The sequence below is a fragment of the Phalaenopsis equestris genome, unplaced genomic scaffold (genome assembly GCF_001263595.1).
Source record: "Phalaenopsis equestris unplaced genomic scaffold, ASM126359v1 Scaffold000752, whole genome shotgun sequence".
Taxonomy (NCBI): Eukaryota; Viridiplantae; Streptophyta; class Magnoliopsida; order Asparagales; family Orchidaceae; genus Phalaenopsis; species Phalaenopsis equestris.
In genome coordinates, this window is record NW_018165192.1 from 105,355 (window position 1) to 121,890 (window position 16,536).

A 16,536-nucleotide genomic window follows, 5' to 3' on the forward strand; every position below is an offset into this window, starting at 1 on the left:
TAAAACGTCCTTCCGAAGCGGGCAACGGGATTTCAATTCCGATGACCGACAGCTTCTTACGGGCAAACCCCACACCAAAAATAGTGCCGACAGACTCAATTTGACCAAAAGCCCCAATTTGACCTTAAAGGCTCAAATGTCCTCAAATTAGCCCCAATCTTAATAACCCCAATCTTAGCCCCATTGAACCCAATCTTGTCCAATTTCAATTCCAAATCAAAATTCAGCATCCCTAACTCAATTCTAAACAAAATTCAAGCCTAATTTGACTCAATTGTAAGTCTAATTTCTTCAAATAAAAAAAGGCCCAATTTTGACCATATGCTTAAATTCATCAAATTAGCCCATCAATTCAACTCAAAATCACTTGAAATTTTGTCAAATTCTTCATGACATATTCCTACACCAAACTCAACATTCAATTAGCCCAAATTTTAGCACAAAATCAATTTCCATTTTAAAAGCCCAAATCCTTAAGTCATTCCAAAAAGCCTAAATTCAATTAAAAGCCCACATGATGAATTTTATCCCCATCATCCATTCAATCAAAATCACTCCTAAAGTTCTATAAAGTTCTAAATCTCACTCCTAAAGTTCTAAATCCAAAATCAAAGCATTCCAAATCAAGCATCAAGCCAAAATTCACCAAAAATACCAAAAAAAATCCAAAATCCCTCCTCATGAAAATTAACGAAGCCACATGCAAGCCATGAAGCCACTCTCAAGTCATAGAAAAGCCATGAGAGTCTTGCCACATCATCAAACTATTAATGGAAAGGGGACAAGCCACTTTCGAACTTCTTTAAAAAGGTTTTTAACCCTTTTAATGATTCCTCTATACCTCATACTTAGCCAAATCACTTGGATGGGGATCTCTCTACACCAATTTAGCTAACCCATCTGATCCTCTTCAGCTCAAGACTAACCTTGGTGGTTGAACCCAACCCAAACCATGATTGACCCAATTTGACCCAAAATGGCCCTTTTCTCATACTGTGTCAATCTCATATCTTTACACATGACCAACCCCAATTGACTTCACCAAGACCAAGCCCTGACTTCCCTGAGTTGGATGGTGACCCCTCCCTAGCCGGTCAGCCACCTTAGTGGCCGGAAAACCCAAAATCAAAAGCTCCAACATGGCCAAAACTCAAAATTAAATCCATCCAAGTTGGCTCATCCCAATTGGATTTTTGCACATCGTTGGCATCCACATGAGCAACATAGGGCACCCACCAAATGCTCCTGGTGGCCTCACCTTCTCCCTTTATTTAAACCCACCCTCTATGGCTAAAGGAGGAGAGCTTGAAATTCATTGGGGAGACTCTGTCAAATTGCTCCCAGAGCTTTCTTAAGACCTCTTGAGTTCAACCCAACCATCCCTAGACACTCAAATCCACTGCTTGAGCCCAATTCTGGAGCCCAATCACTAGGTTGAAAGAGAACACTCACCAAACCTCCACCAAATCAAAATTGATTGCACCCATACCATCCCCGCATCAAGAGAAGAAGATCCCCCACAAAAGCCCCATCACCATAGCACCTTAAGGTGAACTTTGACCAACACCCCAAATCAACTTTGGTCGAAATCATATCTAGGCGATTCACCACTGCTTGAGGCTCCATCCCTAGGCTCTTGGGACCCCATAAAGCTTCCACAAGCATCCAATCGAGGCTTCCCATCTTGGACCAAGGTATTGAAACTTAACCCTAAACCGATCTTCATTTGATTGTTCATGTGCATAGAGTTGATTTAAGGGTTGATTAACCGTATGAATATGTTTTCCTAGTCAAGACGAATCTATAGGAACAAACCTCACTTAATTTGATTGAGTATCGAGCTAGATAATATGCCTAGAATATGGACGGTTTGCGAGTTGGCTCTATTGGGGACGATGACCGAGTGTCGTTGGATCGCGCGTGTATCACACGGACGGCTCTGATTGCGCCGGATGGGGAAATGGAATGGAATTTGCGGGTGTGATTTTTCTCGTTCTATTTTTCGCTTCATTGATCATTCTTCTGTTTGATTTATATATATGTCACATCAACTGGTGTATATCATATCATCAATAACTGGTATCATAGCTTTGTTCGGATCTGAGGAAGAATGATGGTTGCAGCTAAAGTGAAGGTTTTAGGAATCAAGAAATTTGATGACACAGAATTTATTTATTGGAGAATACAAGATAGAGGACTACCTCTATGGGGTATGGGGAGAAACTTCATCTTCCGTTATTGGAGAAAAAACCTGAAAGGATGGATGAGGATGAATAGAATTTGTTGGATCGAAAAGTTCTGAGGGTTATTCAATTGACCCTATCGAGGTCCGTCGCACACAACGTCGTCAGATCTAATGGGAGGCTTATCAGGTATGTATGAAAAGCCATCGGTGAATAACAATGTGTGCTTGATGAAGAAGTTATTCAATTTGAAGATGGTGGAAGATATTTCTCAATCAATTATCGTCTGTTGAAATTAATTTTGATGATGAGATACATGCGCTGATATTGTTGGCATCGTCGCCAAATAATTGGAAAGCCATGAGGATGGTAGTTAGGGATGGTGGATGGTAGTTAGCAGTTCTGCAGGTAAATCTAAATTGAAATGTGATGATATTCGTGATTTGATTTTGGCTGAGGAGGTGCGCAAGAAAGATTCTGGCGAGATCTCATGTACGAGTTCAACATTGAATGTTGATTTCAGAGAGAGATGACAAGACATGAAATCAAATAGAGGGAGATCAAAATCAAACTCTGGTCAACAGACAATCTGCTGAAATTGTGGCAAGGCTAGCAACATAAAGAGGAACTGCGGGAATCCCAAGAAGATTGAGAATGATAGCGCAAATGTGGTATCAGAAGAAGTATAAGATGCAATATTGCTGGCAATTCATAGTTCTGTTGATGATGGAAATGAAGAGGATAGTGGGTCCGGGGCACCCATTCCTATTGTTCCACATATAGTGGAGAACTACAGAGCAATGATGAAATCTTGCAAGATGAAAGTTTGAGCAAGTGGGAGCTGGCAGAACTTCCACCAAAGAAGAAGACATTACACAACAAGTGGGTGTGTTAGGTGAAGACTGAGCGTGGTGACAGTAAGAGGTATAAAACTAGACTTGTTGAAAAAAAGCTTTCAGCAGAGGCATGATATTGTCCATGCAGTGGGAGTTGTAAATAGAGACAAGAGTAATTCAGGAGATAGCTTGGAGGTGCAAGACTATTTAGACATTAATGATATGTTGACTAATGGTGTTACTCTTAAGAAGCTGAAGTTGTGCACAACTTCAGTTAGACTTCTAAAGTGAAGATATATGCTTTGAGTTGTAGAGATTGATGATTCATAGTGGAGTATTAATGGTGGAGGATTCATGGTTGAGGATTCATGTTTGAAGAAAAAGGGCAACACCGCCAGTTGAGGATATCAGTTAGAGAAAGAAGACGTTGTAGCCTGTGTATCGATCTCCAAGTTGGAGATTTGTTATGCTGGAGACCGATCTCCCGTTCCCGCCCCGTCTATGTCTGACGTCGATTCGCGAAGCGCCCGCTCCCGCCTACCTAGATCGCGAAAGGTTGTAACCGCGACCTTACGGTTACGCGATTTGCTCCCGCTCTATCGCTCCCGCGTCGCCCGGTTTCGCGATAAAAAACTTCGGATGACTCTCCTTGGGTTTCGAAGTCATGATTGGTGTTCTTCCTTGGGCTTCCTCAGGATAGAAGGAAGAGAAGTGCAAGAGGTAGTTTCTTACAGCAAAAGGAAGAAGAAAGAAGAAGAGATTTTTCTCCCTTGACTTCTTCTTAGTAGCTTGTGACAGAAGAAATTTGTTTTATTTCTCTTGTATGTTTATCTTCTTCGATGTATCTCGGTGTAGTGTTTCTTCGATGTATCTCGGTGTAGAGAGAGAAGAACATAGAGAGAAGAAGAGACATCAACGAAATGAAATATTTCTCTTGTAAGTCGAGGTGATCGACTGGTGCAAATTCCTCAAATATTAAAATCCTCTGTAACTTTGTGGTCGTAAGCAATTTGCCGAATCACATAAATCTGTATGTTCTTTTCGGGTGTGATTTTTCTCGTTCTATTTTTTTCTTCGTCGATTGTTCTCCTGTTTGATTTATATATGTACCACATCAACTGGTGTATATCATATCATAAACACCCAGGTAGGGCTGTAAACGAGCAGAGCTTTTGAGAGCTCAGGCTTGGCTCGTGTTCGGCTCGTTCGAAATAGCTCGTGTTCGAAATCAGCTCGTGTTCGAAATCGGCTCGTGAACAGTGTGTTCGTGTTCGGCTCAATTTAAATATTCGTGTTCGTGTTCGGCTCGTGTTCGGCTCGAAATTGGCTCGCTAAACTAAAATTAAGAAAAATAGATGTAAAATGTGGGATTCGACCTTGGATCAAATGTATACAAAAGAAGACACTAACCACATTGTCATATGAGGTGTTATGATTTAAATTTAGACATAAATATATATAATATATTATTATATAAATAATATATGTAATATATTGTTATATAAAAAGTCATATAATTTTTTTTTCGAGCCATTTCGAGCCGAACACGAGCGAACAAACTGTTGTTCGTGTTCGGCTCGTTTACATTTTGAGCTTAAAAATTTGTTCGTGTTCGGCTCGTTCGTTAAGCCTAACGAGCCGAACACGAGCTGCTTAACGAGCCGAACACGAGCTGCTCACGAACAACGAGTCAAATTGACAGCCCTAACACCCAGGAGCAGTTAAATCGAGATTTTCAATTTTAAGCCAATTTTCATTCATGAGAGGAGAAGAAAAGGAAGATTTTTGAGATCTTAGCGTGTGTTGTTCACATCGGATCGAAGAAGAAAGATTGTGAAGCATCATGTAAATTTCTTTGCATGAATATGCAAAAAAATTATGATTCTTTCATAAAATTTTTTGAATTATATAGCGAAATGTATAGTCATATAGTTTTGTGTTTTTTTTCTTTTAAATTTTTCAGAAAATATCTATTCGGCAGTGTTATTGGGAATTCTTTGAGGAATCCCAACACTACTTTCGTCATTCCTCCACTAGCGCCACTTCTGCAACTTTCTCCTATAAAAACATCACCTCCTCTAATTCAATTGCTATTCACAACCCACTCAACCCTTCCTCTCCTCGTCTCCTTCGTCGACGTAGTCTCCTTACTGCAATGGCTTTATGCACATCACCAATGGCCCCCAATTGCCTTTTTTCTCAGCCGGCTATCTTACCTACCGCCGGCTTTCGGCGTCAGGTATTGTTAAGACAAGAAAGATCCCACCATTCTCCACTTTCCTTCCTGAGCTTGCGGAAAATAAAACCTTTTATATCCATCCCTTTCCCGTTTCACTTTTTGGCTTCTCTTTTTAACAAAAAAAAAGATCAAATTTTTTTCAGGTTTGTGTGAGAGCAGGGCGCGGCGATGGGGATCAGGAGATTGTAGTTAGAAAAGAAAAGCGTGAGCGGAAGATTGATTTCTCAGGGGAGAAGCCGAAGACTCCTTTATTGGATACCATCAACTATCCCATCCACATGAAGAATCTCTCGGTTAATGTACTCAGTTTTTCCACATGGAAACTATTTTTTTTCATCATCTTTTTCCCTTCCTCTTTGATGAATCTATCCTCTGTAGGATTTAGAACAACTTGCGGCAGAACTAAGAGCCGAGATAGTGTACACAGTGTCTAGAACCGGGGGGCATCTGAGCGCTAGTCTTGGAGTGGTGGAGCTTTCTGTGGCAATTCATCATGTCTTCAATGCTCCTCATGATAAGATCATCTGGGATGTCGGCCATCAGGTTGCAGAAGATGGAACCATTCATTATTCTGTCTAAATTTTTTCTGTCAGCGCACAGCGCTTGAGTTTGAAAACATTAAATTTTTGCAGGCATATCCGCATAAAATTTTGACAGGAAGGAGGTCAAGGATGTTAACTCTAAGGCAGACATCTGGGCTTGCTGGTTTCCCGAAAAGGGAAGAGAGCATCTACGATGCTTTTGGGGCTGGTCATAGCTCTACAAGCATTTCTGCAGGACTTGGTATGTATGATAGCTTTGTTTTATCAAATTCAAGTTTTTTTTTTCCTTTTTTTCCATTAAAGTTAGTAATTGATGTATTTTTAGGAATGGCGGTTGGGAGGGATTTGTTGGGCAAGAAGCACCATGTCATCTCTGTGATTGGAGATGGAGCCATGACGGCCGGACAAGCTTATGAAGCTATGAACAACTCAGGTTTCTTGGATTCCAATCTCATAATCGTGCTCAATGATAACAAACAAGTATCTCTTCCGACGGCCACCATTGATGGGCCTGCACCACCGGTGGGAGCTCTCAGCGGAGCCCTCTCTAAGCTCCAGTCTAGCACCAAGCTCAGAAAACTTCGGGAAGCCGCAAAGGTGATCATTTTAAGGTCTTTTTGAATTTAAGAAAAAGGTTAATTTTCATTTCAAAATCTACAAATTCCTTTAATCGAGTCAAAATTTTTTCACCAGTTTCATTATAGCATTTTTTTTTATGATTAAAAGCAACCAAAATGGGATCTTGATGTTTTGTTAAAAATCACAGTTTTATCAGCATAGCCTTGAATTCATTTTCATCATGTTGCTCACAGATCAAAATCTTTTCTTTTTTTTTTTACATGTACTTGGTGATTTATGTAATTAATGCATGTAAACGACAAAAAAATAGCAAGAAGAAAAAAGATGCCTGCAAGGAATGAGTTTATGCTGGTCTAACCTCATTCTATTTTTTTTTGGAAAAATGAGTCTCAAGCGCATTAAGATTAATATTTAGTGTGTGAATCGAACTCTGACGAATCATGGCCATCGCGGATTTATTGGCACATATCGCTGTTAATTTCAAATCCGAATAAATTTTGGCTCTGTTTAATATTTAAAAAATACAGAGCGTGGAGCTCATGGCTGTCAGGCCAAAAATCAACTTCAAATATTGTGCAACTACTTGAATATAAATCATTTTTTTTACTTTTTATAACAAAACATGTGCTCGCGCTCTCTCTCTGTTCTAATTTATATTATTTGAGCAGAGCATCACGAAGCAAATTGGTGGACATACGCATGAAGTTGCCGCGAAAATGGATGAATATGCGAGAGGAATGATTAGCGCTTCAGGATCTTCACTGTTTGAGGAGCTTGGATTGTACTACATTGGTCCAGTGGACGGCCATAACGTCGACCATTTGGTGACAATTTTGCAGAAGGTGAAGTCCATGCCTGCTCCTGGCCCAGTTCTCATCCATGTCCCTCTTCCCCCCTCTTTGGACCGCGAGAAAGAAAGGCGCCCCCCCCCGGCCGGGCCCGCCGCCGATAAAATGCATGGTAATAATTCACGTTTTATCTCGAAACCAATGGTTTGCAAAAGTTAATGTTCAAAAGACTCCGATGACTATTACAATTATTTTGCTTAAAAGTTAGACCATAGCTTTTTTAACAACCACCACTTAATTAGTTTAGGTTGCAAAATATAATTTTTTGAAAAAGAAGGCAAATACAATTTTATCAAACACAAAAAATTGTGGTGCGGCTCCGCTTGGGATGTAAGGGTTAAGCCGACTCGACTCGATAAGTGGCTCGTGAATTGAGCTCGAGGAGCTAACAAGTCAAGCTTAAGCTAGCCCCGACTCGACTCGTTTGCTCGTGAGCCAGCTCATTTAAATAAATATTAATAGAAAATATGCACACTCAAAATATATTAAATTTGAAGACTTTATATTTAAAGTATTAAAAATATTTTAAAAAATATTTTTTATTTTATATTAAATGATTTCATAGTATTTTTCTCCTAATTGTTCATTTTATTTGTCATTTTATTATCACACTACTTTATAAGAGCCGGCTCCAACTCATTGACTTATGCTCGAGCTTGAGCTCAGGCTCGATAAAATTAATCTGGCTCAAGCTCCAGCTGAGCTTGAACTTGACTTGACTCGTTTACACCCATAGGCACTGCACAACCATCACACCGATATCCCAAACACATCCCGAGTTAACTTTGTTTTAATTGTATGAAATAATTGTTCGAAAATTTTTTTATATAGGTCCATATATGATAATTATATATTATGCGATATCTTAAATTTTTATAGTTATATTAAAATTGTGATCACATAATAATTAATTATTTGACTTATGCGACGGTCTTAATATTTGCGCATAAAATTTATATTGTGTAGAGATCAAGTGTTTATTTTACTTTTAATGATGAGTTAAAATAAAATATATAAAGTCAAGTATAAATAGGGTAATTATCTCACTCTAAGTGGTTGATTCTCATTTGCAATTGTGCATGGAAGACCACTAATCAATAGATTCAGATATGTTTCATCATTGTATCATTACTTATCATTCTCATTTCTTGTAGGTGTAGTTAAGTTTGATGTGAGGACAGGGAAACAGGAGAAACCGAAGCAAGCCACTCTTTCATACACGCAGTACTTTGCAGAATCGCTTATAAGGGAAGCTGAAGAGGATAGTAAGATTGTGGCCATCCATGCCGCTATGGGAGGGGGCACAGGACTTAATTATTTTCAGAAGAAGTTCCCTGAAAGATGTTTTGATGTTGGAATTGCAGAGCAGCATGCTGTTACTTTCGCTGCAGGTCTGGCTACCTGGCTACCGAAGGGCTCACAAGCCTTTCTGTGCTATATATTCATCTTTCCTCCAAAGAGGCTATGATCAGGTAAAAACTGTTGCTACAGAACTTTCTCTGCTTGGGTTGTGCTTAGTCGTCATCATGGTTATCGTAGTATAGTTTTGTTTGAGAAACTATTTTCTTGCTATTTTATTGGAATTTCTGTGATGGGAAACTATTTTTTTCAACCTAGTCTATTAATAAAGTCGTTGTTTGGTCTTTTGGAATTGTTTATTTATAATTCTTATTGCAGTTTTATAAAAAGTTGTTTTCTCAGCTACAATTTTACAATCTAATTTTTCAGAAACTACAGACACCCAAGTAGGCCCTTACTGTATTCTGTTCAAAACTATAATGGTGGCAATAATTTAGTTAATTCGCTTTCCTTACTACTATTTGAAGATGACAGCTTACCTTTTTGTTTTGGGAGGTAATTCAGGTTCTACTAAGCTTTCTGTGCTTGTTTTGCATAAAAAATAAACTTAAAAAAAGTCAAAAAAAACATGATTAGTTAATCATTCAAGGTTCAAAATGCATATTATAAATTTTATAAAAAATATAAAATGGAAATTATCCATCCCACACTTCTTCTGTTCAGAAGGAAGCTTTAGGCTTCATTTCTTTCACCCATTTATCCGCTTTGTACTAGAAATTCTCAAAATTTCAAATAAAAGCCGCTTTTTGCATTAAGAAAAAGGGGGATTTACCAACATTCTACAAAATTCTTATGCATTTACAATTTTACATATTTATCACTTCAATCATTATATTTTCCTATATGAAAATGACATCCCAATGTCCAAATTATGAAGTTTATACATGTGAAAAAGGGTGTTTCATTTTATATAATTTAAGCAGTGTTTGGATGCAACTCAGTCATAGAGAGAGGAGCTCGCTGGTGATGACAGAATAATGGATTTAATAGGCGAAATGCAAGAAAATTCGATTTAGTGGGACATTGGTTTTAATTTTCATTTTTTTTTATTTGGTTGAACTGAAGTTAAATTCATGATTAAATCTTGCTAATAGTATGCCACCAAACATTGCCGTAGAGATTAAAATATCTTAAAGTTATTATCAACTTCAAGAGTTTTCCGCCTACACAAACCATGCCATCTAACAAACCCATGTGTATGTGTCTACTCTTCAAGGTGGCACATGATGTCGATTTACAGAAGCTACCCGTCCGCTTCGCATTGGACCGAGCCGGCCTCGTCGGTGCCGATGGACCAACCCATTGCGGAGCTTTCGACATCACATACATGGCTTGCTTGCCAAATATGATCGTCATGGCCCCATCTGATGAAGCCCAGCTCATGCACATGGTTGCAACAGCAGCAGCCATTGATGACAGACCAAGCTGCTTCAGATTTCCTCGAGGAAACGGAGTCGGAGTTCCCCTTCCTACTGGAAACAAAGGCATTCCTCTTGAGGTAAATCCTTCATATATATAACCACTGTTCATAACTGCTTCCCAAGCTCAATATTACTTTGCCCCGTGTTAATTAGATTGGAAAGGGGAGAGTTCTCGTCGAAGGAACTCGAGTCGCTATTCTCGGATATGGGTCTATTGTTCAGAACTGTTTGAAGGCTGCAAAAAGGTTAAGAGATCACAATATTTCGATAACTGTGGCCGATGCTCGATTCTGCAAGCCTCTGGATGTCGATCTCATAAGAAGACTGGCAAAGGAGCATGAGTTTCTGATCACAGCTGAAGAAGGATCTATTGGAGGTTTTGGGTCTCATGTTACTCATTTCTTAAGCTTGGATGGTCTCCTTGATGGCCATCTCAAGGTATAAATATTTCTCCTTGAGGAGGCAGGGGTAGAATTCAAAAAAAAAAAAAAAAAAAAAAGAAAAATTTCTTATTCCTATTCTAACAACAACAATTATTTCTACTGCTGCAGTTGAGATCATTGGTTCTTCCTGATAGATACATAGATCATGGATCACCACAAGATCAGATTGATGAAGCAGGACTTTCTTCGAACCACATCATGGCGACGGTCTTGTCCCTCTTGGGGAGGCCAAAGGAAGCTTTACATGTGAAGTGAAGTTCCCTAAATTCAAAAGAAGAAGAAATAATTGTAGAATCTAACGGTCTGATTGCATAATCAAATGGATTCCAACAGATGCATTTGTTTATTCTGTCTTTCTTTGGTGTGGATAATGGGGACAGAGTAAATGGTGCATTTTATGTTGTTTGCTTTCCTTATCGGCTGTTTGTGAGCATAAATCTTGCGTTGGTTGGTGTTCAAAATATGCCTCCCTATTTGTATATTCTTCAGTTGTCTTACTGTATTGATCATAAGGGTCGGGAAAAGTAATAAATAAATATTGTGGGAAGTTTCTTCAGCTTGGAATCATTCTTACTTTTAGTGGTATCGTTTTTTTCTGATTAGTTTTCTTTTTTTTTTATTTAATTTGGAAGGATAAGGGTGCCAAATGACAATTATTTTTTCTCAAGGTAAATCACCTTGGTAAATTTTATGTGTTTATTTTTTTTTCTCTTGGGGCAGAATCTAAAATTAGAATTTGAGACGATTGAGCGTCTGTTTAGAATGACTATAGTGTTTTAAAAATGGTAGGAATTATAAATATATAAATATATATATATATATATATATTAAAAATCAGACAACAATTTTCTTGCAGTCATCGCATATTAATAGTCGAGGTTGAAAAAAATCACTTTCTACTACAAAAAATTTAGAAAATAGTTCTTTAAATAGAGTTATGACGCTGGTCTAAAACTCAAAACAGATAGAAAATTGTTCAAATTGATCCTAAAATCTTCACATAACGATTTTTGTCTCGTTACGACTAAGGGTCTGTTTGGGGTAGTTGCAACTTATTAAAAAAAAACTGTGAAGTTGATGAATAATAATCTGATGCTCAAAAAGCTGCGGCGGCTATTACAATTCTTTTTTAAGTAAGGCTACAACTATAAAGTTTTCATCGCACCTAATCAAGAGTGGTAAGAAAACACAGATTTCAACGAAAGCTTTTTGAAAAAGCTGCCAAAATGCAGTTTACCCAAACAGACAAAACTGCGAAAAAGATTGTTGGTTGACTTTGGTTTTGGTTAGTGCCGCAAAGCTACAAGTTCTTGCTGAAATTATTCATGACCAAATTATTATATTAAAAAATTATTTGTTCCAAGAATCAATTTATGTCCTCTTAATTTATGAAAAATTTGTTCACATATATATACCGCAGAAATTTGAATCGAGCAAAACATTAATTTAGACAACATAATTAATAAACATCAATGAAGTCACATTGTCATCTGCCGTGACAATTTTCATGTGAATAGAATTACCTTTTAATAATGTAATATTACAAGTAAAAGCAATGCAAAGTAGAATGATAACCACTGTCGTATCTGCAACCATTGAGTCTCCACAATTGTCACACCATCACTGCCTAGCTACCACCGTTGATCCATCACCACCACCAACCATTATCGGCCACCTCCATGGAGTCGTCGTCACTATCAGACCACCATTTTCTAGCCGCCGTCACCGCTGGACCAACATCACCACTTCCCTATCACCTTCATCTGGTCATTGATAACAAAGACATTAGCAACAAATTTTTTGGCACATTGCCCTTAAGGCGAGCTTTTTTTCACTGCAAATAGGTTGCTGGCACTTCCCCAGTGTTTTCTACTACTCCTCTAGCGAAAGTTTTGTACCACTCGTGTAACATTTCTTTGGGCTATTCAAAGACCAATAAACTTTTGTAGCTTCTATCGACATAGTGGAATCATTTCAACATAGCCAAGTCTCATTGTTTTTTTTTCCCTTCTGGTTTTCCACGTAAAAGCACATTCAGTCTTATCTGTCAATTTTTTATTTGTGTGTGTGTGTGTGTCGAACCTTCGTACAACACTAAGAAGTTAATATATAATTATGCAACTGTGAATTTATGAGCACACAAGATTTTGGCGTCATCAATTTTTACCTGCATGCCACCATAACATGCTTTGAAAAGGTATATTTCAATTTTAAAAATTAAAATGGTTGTATTTTTAATGTTATATGAAAAAAAAGAGAATTTTTGCCTTCTTATAATTATTTATGCTATTTTGGTTTGTGAAACTTTTTATTTTACCAGAGACATCGACTCTTTAGAGAGACTTGCTCTTAGGTAGTCCCATGGATTCTAAGAAATCGATTTAGTCATAGTGCTTTGGTCGATTAACTCTTATTTCTCCCGTGTGCTGACAACATGTCGTCTTTTAATTGTATATCAATCCCGATTGATCTTTTCTCCAGGCACGGATCTTGTTGTTACCTAAGAGGATGATGATCAAGGTTTTCGGGGCGACTTTCACTGCCCTGATGAGAATTTTGTCGCTAGCTGGAAGAGAGTCAATCCTAGATAATCTACTGTACAAACAATGTCAACCCGTGACCGGAAGACATTTTAAATTTCCCAACAGATTGCCCACCTCCTGGGGCGATCGATTAGTCGATCGGTGTCTTTAGAATCGTTGGGTCTCACGGTAATATTATGTGGTCATCTTTGTGGACTTCCAAGGACTTACACCGAATTTGTCTGCTCGATCGAGCTTTTAACCCTTTGTCATCCGTCAGGCAGGGATCTTGTTGTTGCCCGAGAGGGTGTCCACTTAGGACTTTTGAGGGACCCTGTGTCTTTTTTACGGATCTTGTCGCTAGAAAGCATGAGAGAACGCCTCATGTGTCCTGACCAGTGGTCTTTTAGCGGTGTCCAGTTCGAGGGATGGCTCAGCCTTTTGATCATCTTGTGATCTCCATCCGATTTCATTTGTTCTACCGTTGTAAGTTCCCCGAGTTTATCAGACAATGTTTGAGACAAGCCAGCTTGGGCTCAGTTCTCTGAATATCGGGAATGGGCCCATTGAATTAATGTCTTTTCCGGCTAAGGGATGCTTTAAAAGCCTGTTTGAATGTGACAACTCTTTCCTTTTTTAGAAAATCAACTGTCGAAACGTTCCTTCAATGTGTTGGGCAGTCATCCTTAAGTGGGCCCTCAAGCGTTTCAGCGGTTGGGTCCCATTCAATATTGTTGAACCTTCCTTCTAGTTAAAAGGGGGAGAATTTCTCCAACTCCTTACTATGTCATCAAGTGTACTGGCTTTGCAAAAATTTGGTGAGATAGCCTGATTTTCTATTCGGCTAGGAGCGGGGAAAACCTTTCTTCAACGGGTGTCGATGGACCTTCAAGGCCCTGACACTTCAGTTTCTTTTTTCTTCAAGTCGAGTGTCAAAGGGATAGATTTTTTCCAATTCGGGTGTCGAACGTCGCCCGAGTCAAGGTAGACACCCGATAGGTGATCCTTTCTGCGAACGAATGTAGTGGGCTTCCTGGAATGGTGGTGGTGAGTCCATTTTCCCGGGATGTCAGTACATTCATTCGACTGTCGCCGCCAGTTGTTCGGAGGTTTTTGGATCCCTGGATCCCAACGGTCCAAGAGTAGGGCATGACACCTCCGACAATGACAGCTTCTCCTCTCTCTTTCTCGAACTGCACCTCTTCACGGGAGAAGTTTAGAAGAGAGCGGGAGTCAGGCGAACCGGTTGCATTCTGCTTCTTATTCGTATTAAAGAAGCTCATGGATGCAAAAGAGATTGGATTGAGGCCGAGCGAAGAGAATACGTAACGAAGCCGAAATTCTTGGAAAAAAGAAGCCAACTGACTTCTCGCAAGGTTTTCGGTCGTTGATGGCCCTTTTATGGCGGATGTGATGATCCGTGGATGAAGCATAGGTCCAACATATTCCAAAAGAGGATTACATTCGCCCGACGGTGTGTTGCCTAAGGAAATGAACTTTTATGTTCTTCTGTAGCTGACCATGATGACCGAGCTTTCTTCTCTTCTTCCCGACAGTGATTTTTAGGGTTTTTACTCGAATGATGATGTTTGAAAGAGCCCAGCTCCTGGCAACCCTCGTAAGGCCTTTGCTCTTCCGAAGGTGTTGTCTCAGTCAAAAGATATAAAATGAGTAACTGATATGTTTGTTGATGGGAAGTGTCTTGTAACTTTCAATTGGAATGAATAAATTTATCTTTTTATTCTTGTTGTGTTTTGTTTCTTTGTTCTTTGTTTTGTTATCATCTTCCGACAGAAATGGTTGTCCGATGCATCTTTGAGTTTTGAAAATCAACCCATCACTCGATCAATTTGATCGAGTTTACCGAGCGTTGGAAAGACATTTGACTCCTTCGCATAAAATTAGTAAAAATAAAATCTCATTAATTAAATATGTTTTACATATTGGTGACGACAACCCCTTTTGTTATATATACACAAGAATTTCCTTTATGAAAAAAACTTTTTAAAATCGTCCTCGCTCCAAGTCCAGGAGAGCTCTTTTCAGGTGAGCTTCTTGAGTCGGTAAGCTCCCGAGAAACTCTTCGACTAATCACGTATGGTCCACTCCATGTTTGGTCCAACTTTCCGAAAGATTTCCCTCGGACGACTAAGTCGGCTTTCTCTAAGACTAAGTCTCCGGGGGCAAATACCTTCTCTCGAATGTGTCTGTTGAAGTAACGTGTTGTTTGCCTCTTCATCTCCTCTTGTCAAAGCACCGATTTGGTTTGTGCTTTCTCTGTGAAGTCAAGTGCCAACATTGCCCCTTCGATGTTAGCTTATTGTCAATTAGTGAGATCTTCCTCAACAAATAAAGAGGTTGTGACCACCCTCTAGCTGTGACGATCGTATTCGACTTGTAGCACCGCCTCCATTCCAAGAGTTAGCATGAACAGAGTTTGGTCGATTGCTGATTGAGTTGTCTGGATTGCTAATAGCACTAACGGTAACTGATCTACCTAGTTTCCCTAGACTCCCTCGAACTTCTTTCTTAATAGGTTTAAAATAAATTTGTTAGCCGTCTTAGTCTGCAAGTTCATTCTAGGGTGATGGACCTAAGCAAGTCAAGCCCTTATTTCATGCAGAATTCTGCAAGTTCATTCTAGGGTGATGGACCTAAGCAAACTTCAAGTCAAGCCCTTATTTCATGCAGAATTCCTTTACTCTTTGGGCTGCAAAGTAGTCTAATTATCGGTGATAATGACCAGCAGTAGCTCATACCTGCAGATCAAATCGGACCATGTGAAACTTCAAACTGCCTCTGCATCGATTCGAGTGAGTGGCTTTGCTTCGACCCATTTTGAAAAATAGTCGATAACCATCAAGAGGAACTTCCTCTGGCCTTTAGATGGAGGAAAAGACCCGAAAATGTCTAGTCCTCACATGGAGAACAACCAATGACTGACTAACGGTCGTTGCTTCTGCGCCGGCTGATAATGCAAGGATGTGTATTTCTGACACTGTTCGCATTGCCTTGAGAATTCTGCATCATCTTTTAAGAGTATCGACCAAAAGTACCCTTGCGGTTGCACGTGGTAGGGCAAAGTTTTCCGTCCAGAGTGGCTGCCACATTCTCCGGAATGTTCCTCTCAAAACACAACTTGAACCTCCCCTTCTTTCAAGCACCTTAAGTATACCGAGGTAACTGACCTTCTGAACAACTTTCCTTATATTAACATGTATAGGTCGGCTTTAATTTTAAAGTGGCTCAGATCTTTGATGCTCTTCTCTATTTATCTAGTCTCCAGGTAGTTGATGTATGGATCCACCCAACTTTTGGTCTTGTCGATCGCTACCTTCATGGCCTCTAGGTAAGGAATTTGACCTCACCAGGAGATCCCGAGCGTCTATCTATCTCATAGGTTAAGCAAAGTCTGATGATCAGCGCTTCATACTCCGCCCGGTTGTTTGTGATGTCGAACTCTACCGAGATCAACTAGTAGAGATGTTCTCCGATCGAACGACTCAGAGTCAACCCCAACCCCGTTATTGTCTGCTTGGAGGCTCCATCGACGTATAGGATCCA

General features: G+C 39.3%; 1 protein-coding gene across 1 annotated transcript; it reads left to right on the forward strand.

Moving 5' to 3' along the window:
• The first annotated feature begins 5,046 nt into the window (after positions 1-5,046).
• Positions 5,047-11,006, forward strand: LOC110030686 (probable 1-deoxy-D-xylulose-5-phosphate synthase 2, chloroplastic). Its single transcript, XM_020733530.1, is given in 11 exon segments — positions 5,047-5,258; positions 5,402-5,557; positions 5,637-5,801; positions 5,891-6,041; positions 6,126-6,397; positions 7,048-7,339; positions 8,382-8,629; positions 8,631-8,699; positions 9,803-10,084; positions 10,161-10,445; positions 10,559-11,006. Coding segments are annotated over 11 exon segments (2,151 nt in total). The 5' UTR covers positions 5,047-5,174; the 3' UTR covers positions 10,706-11,006.
• The last annotated feature ends 5,530 nt before the right edge of the window (positions 11,007-16,536 follow it).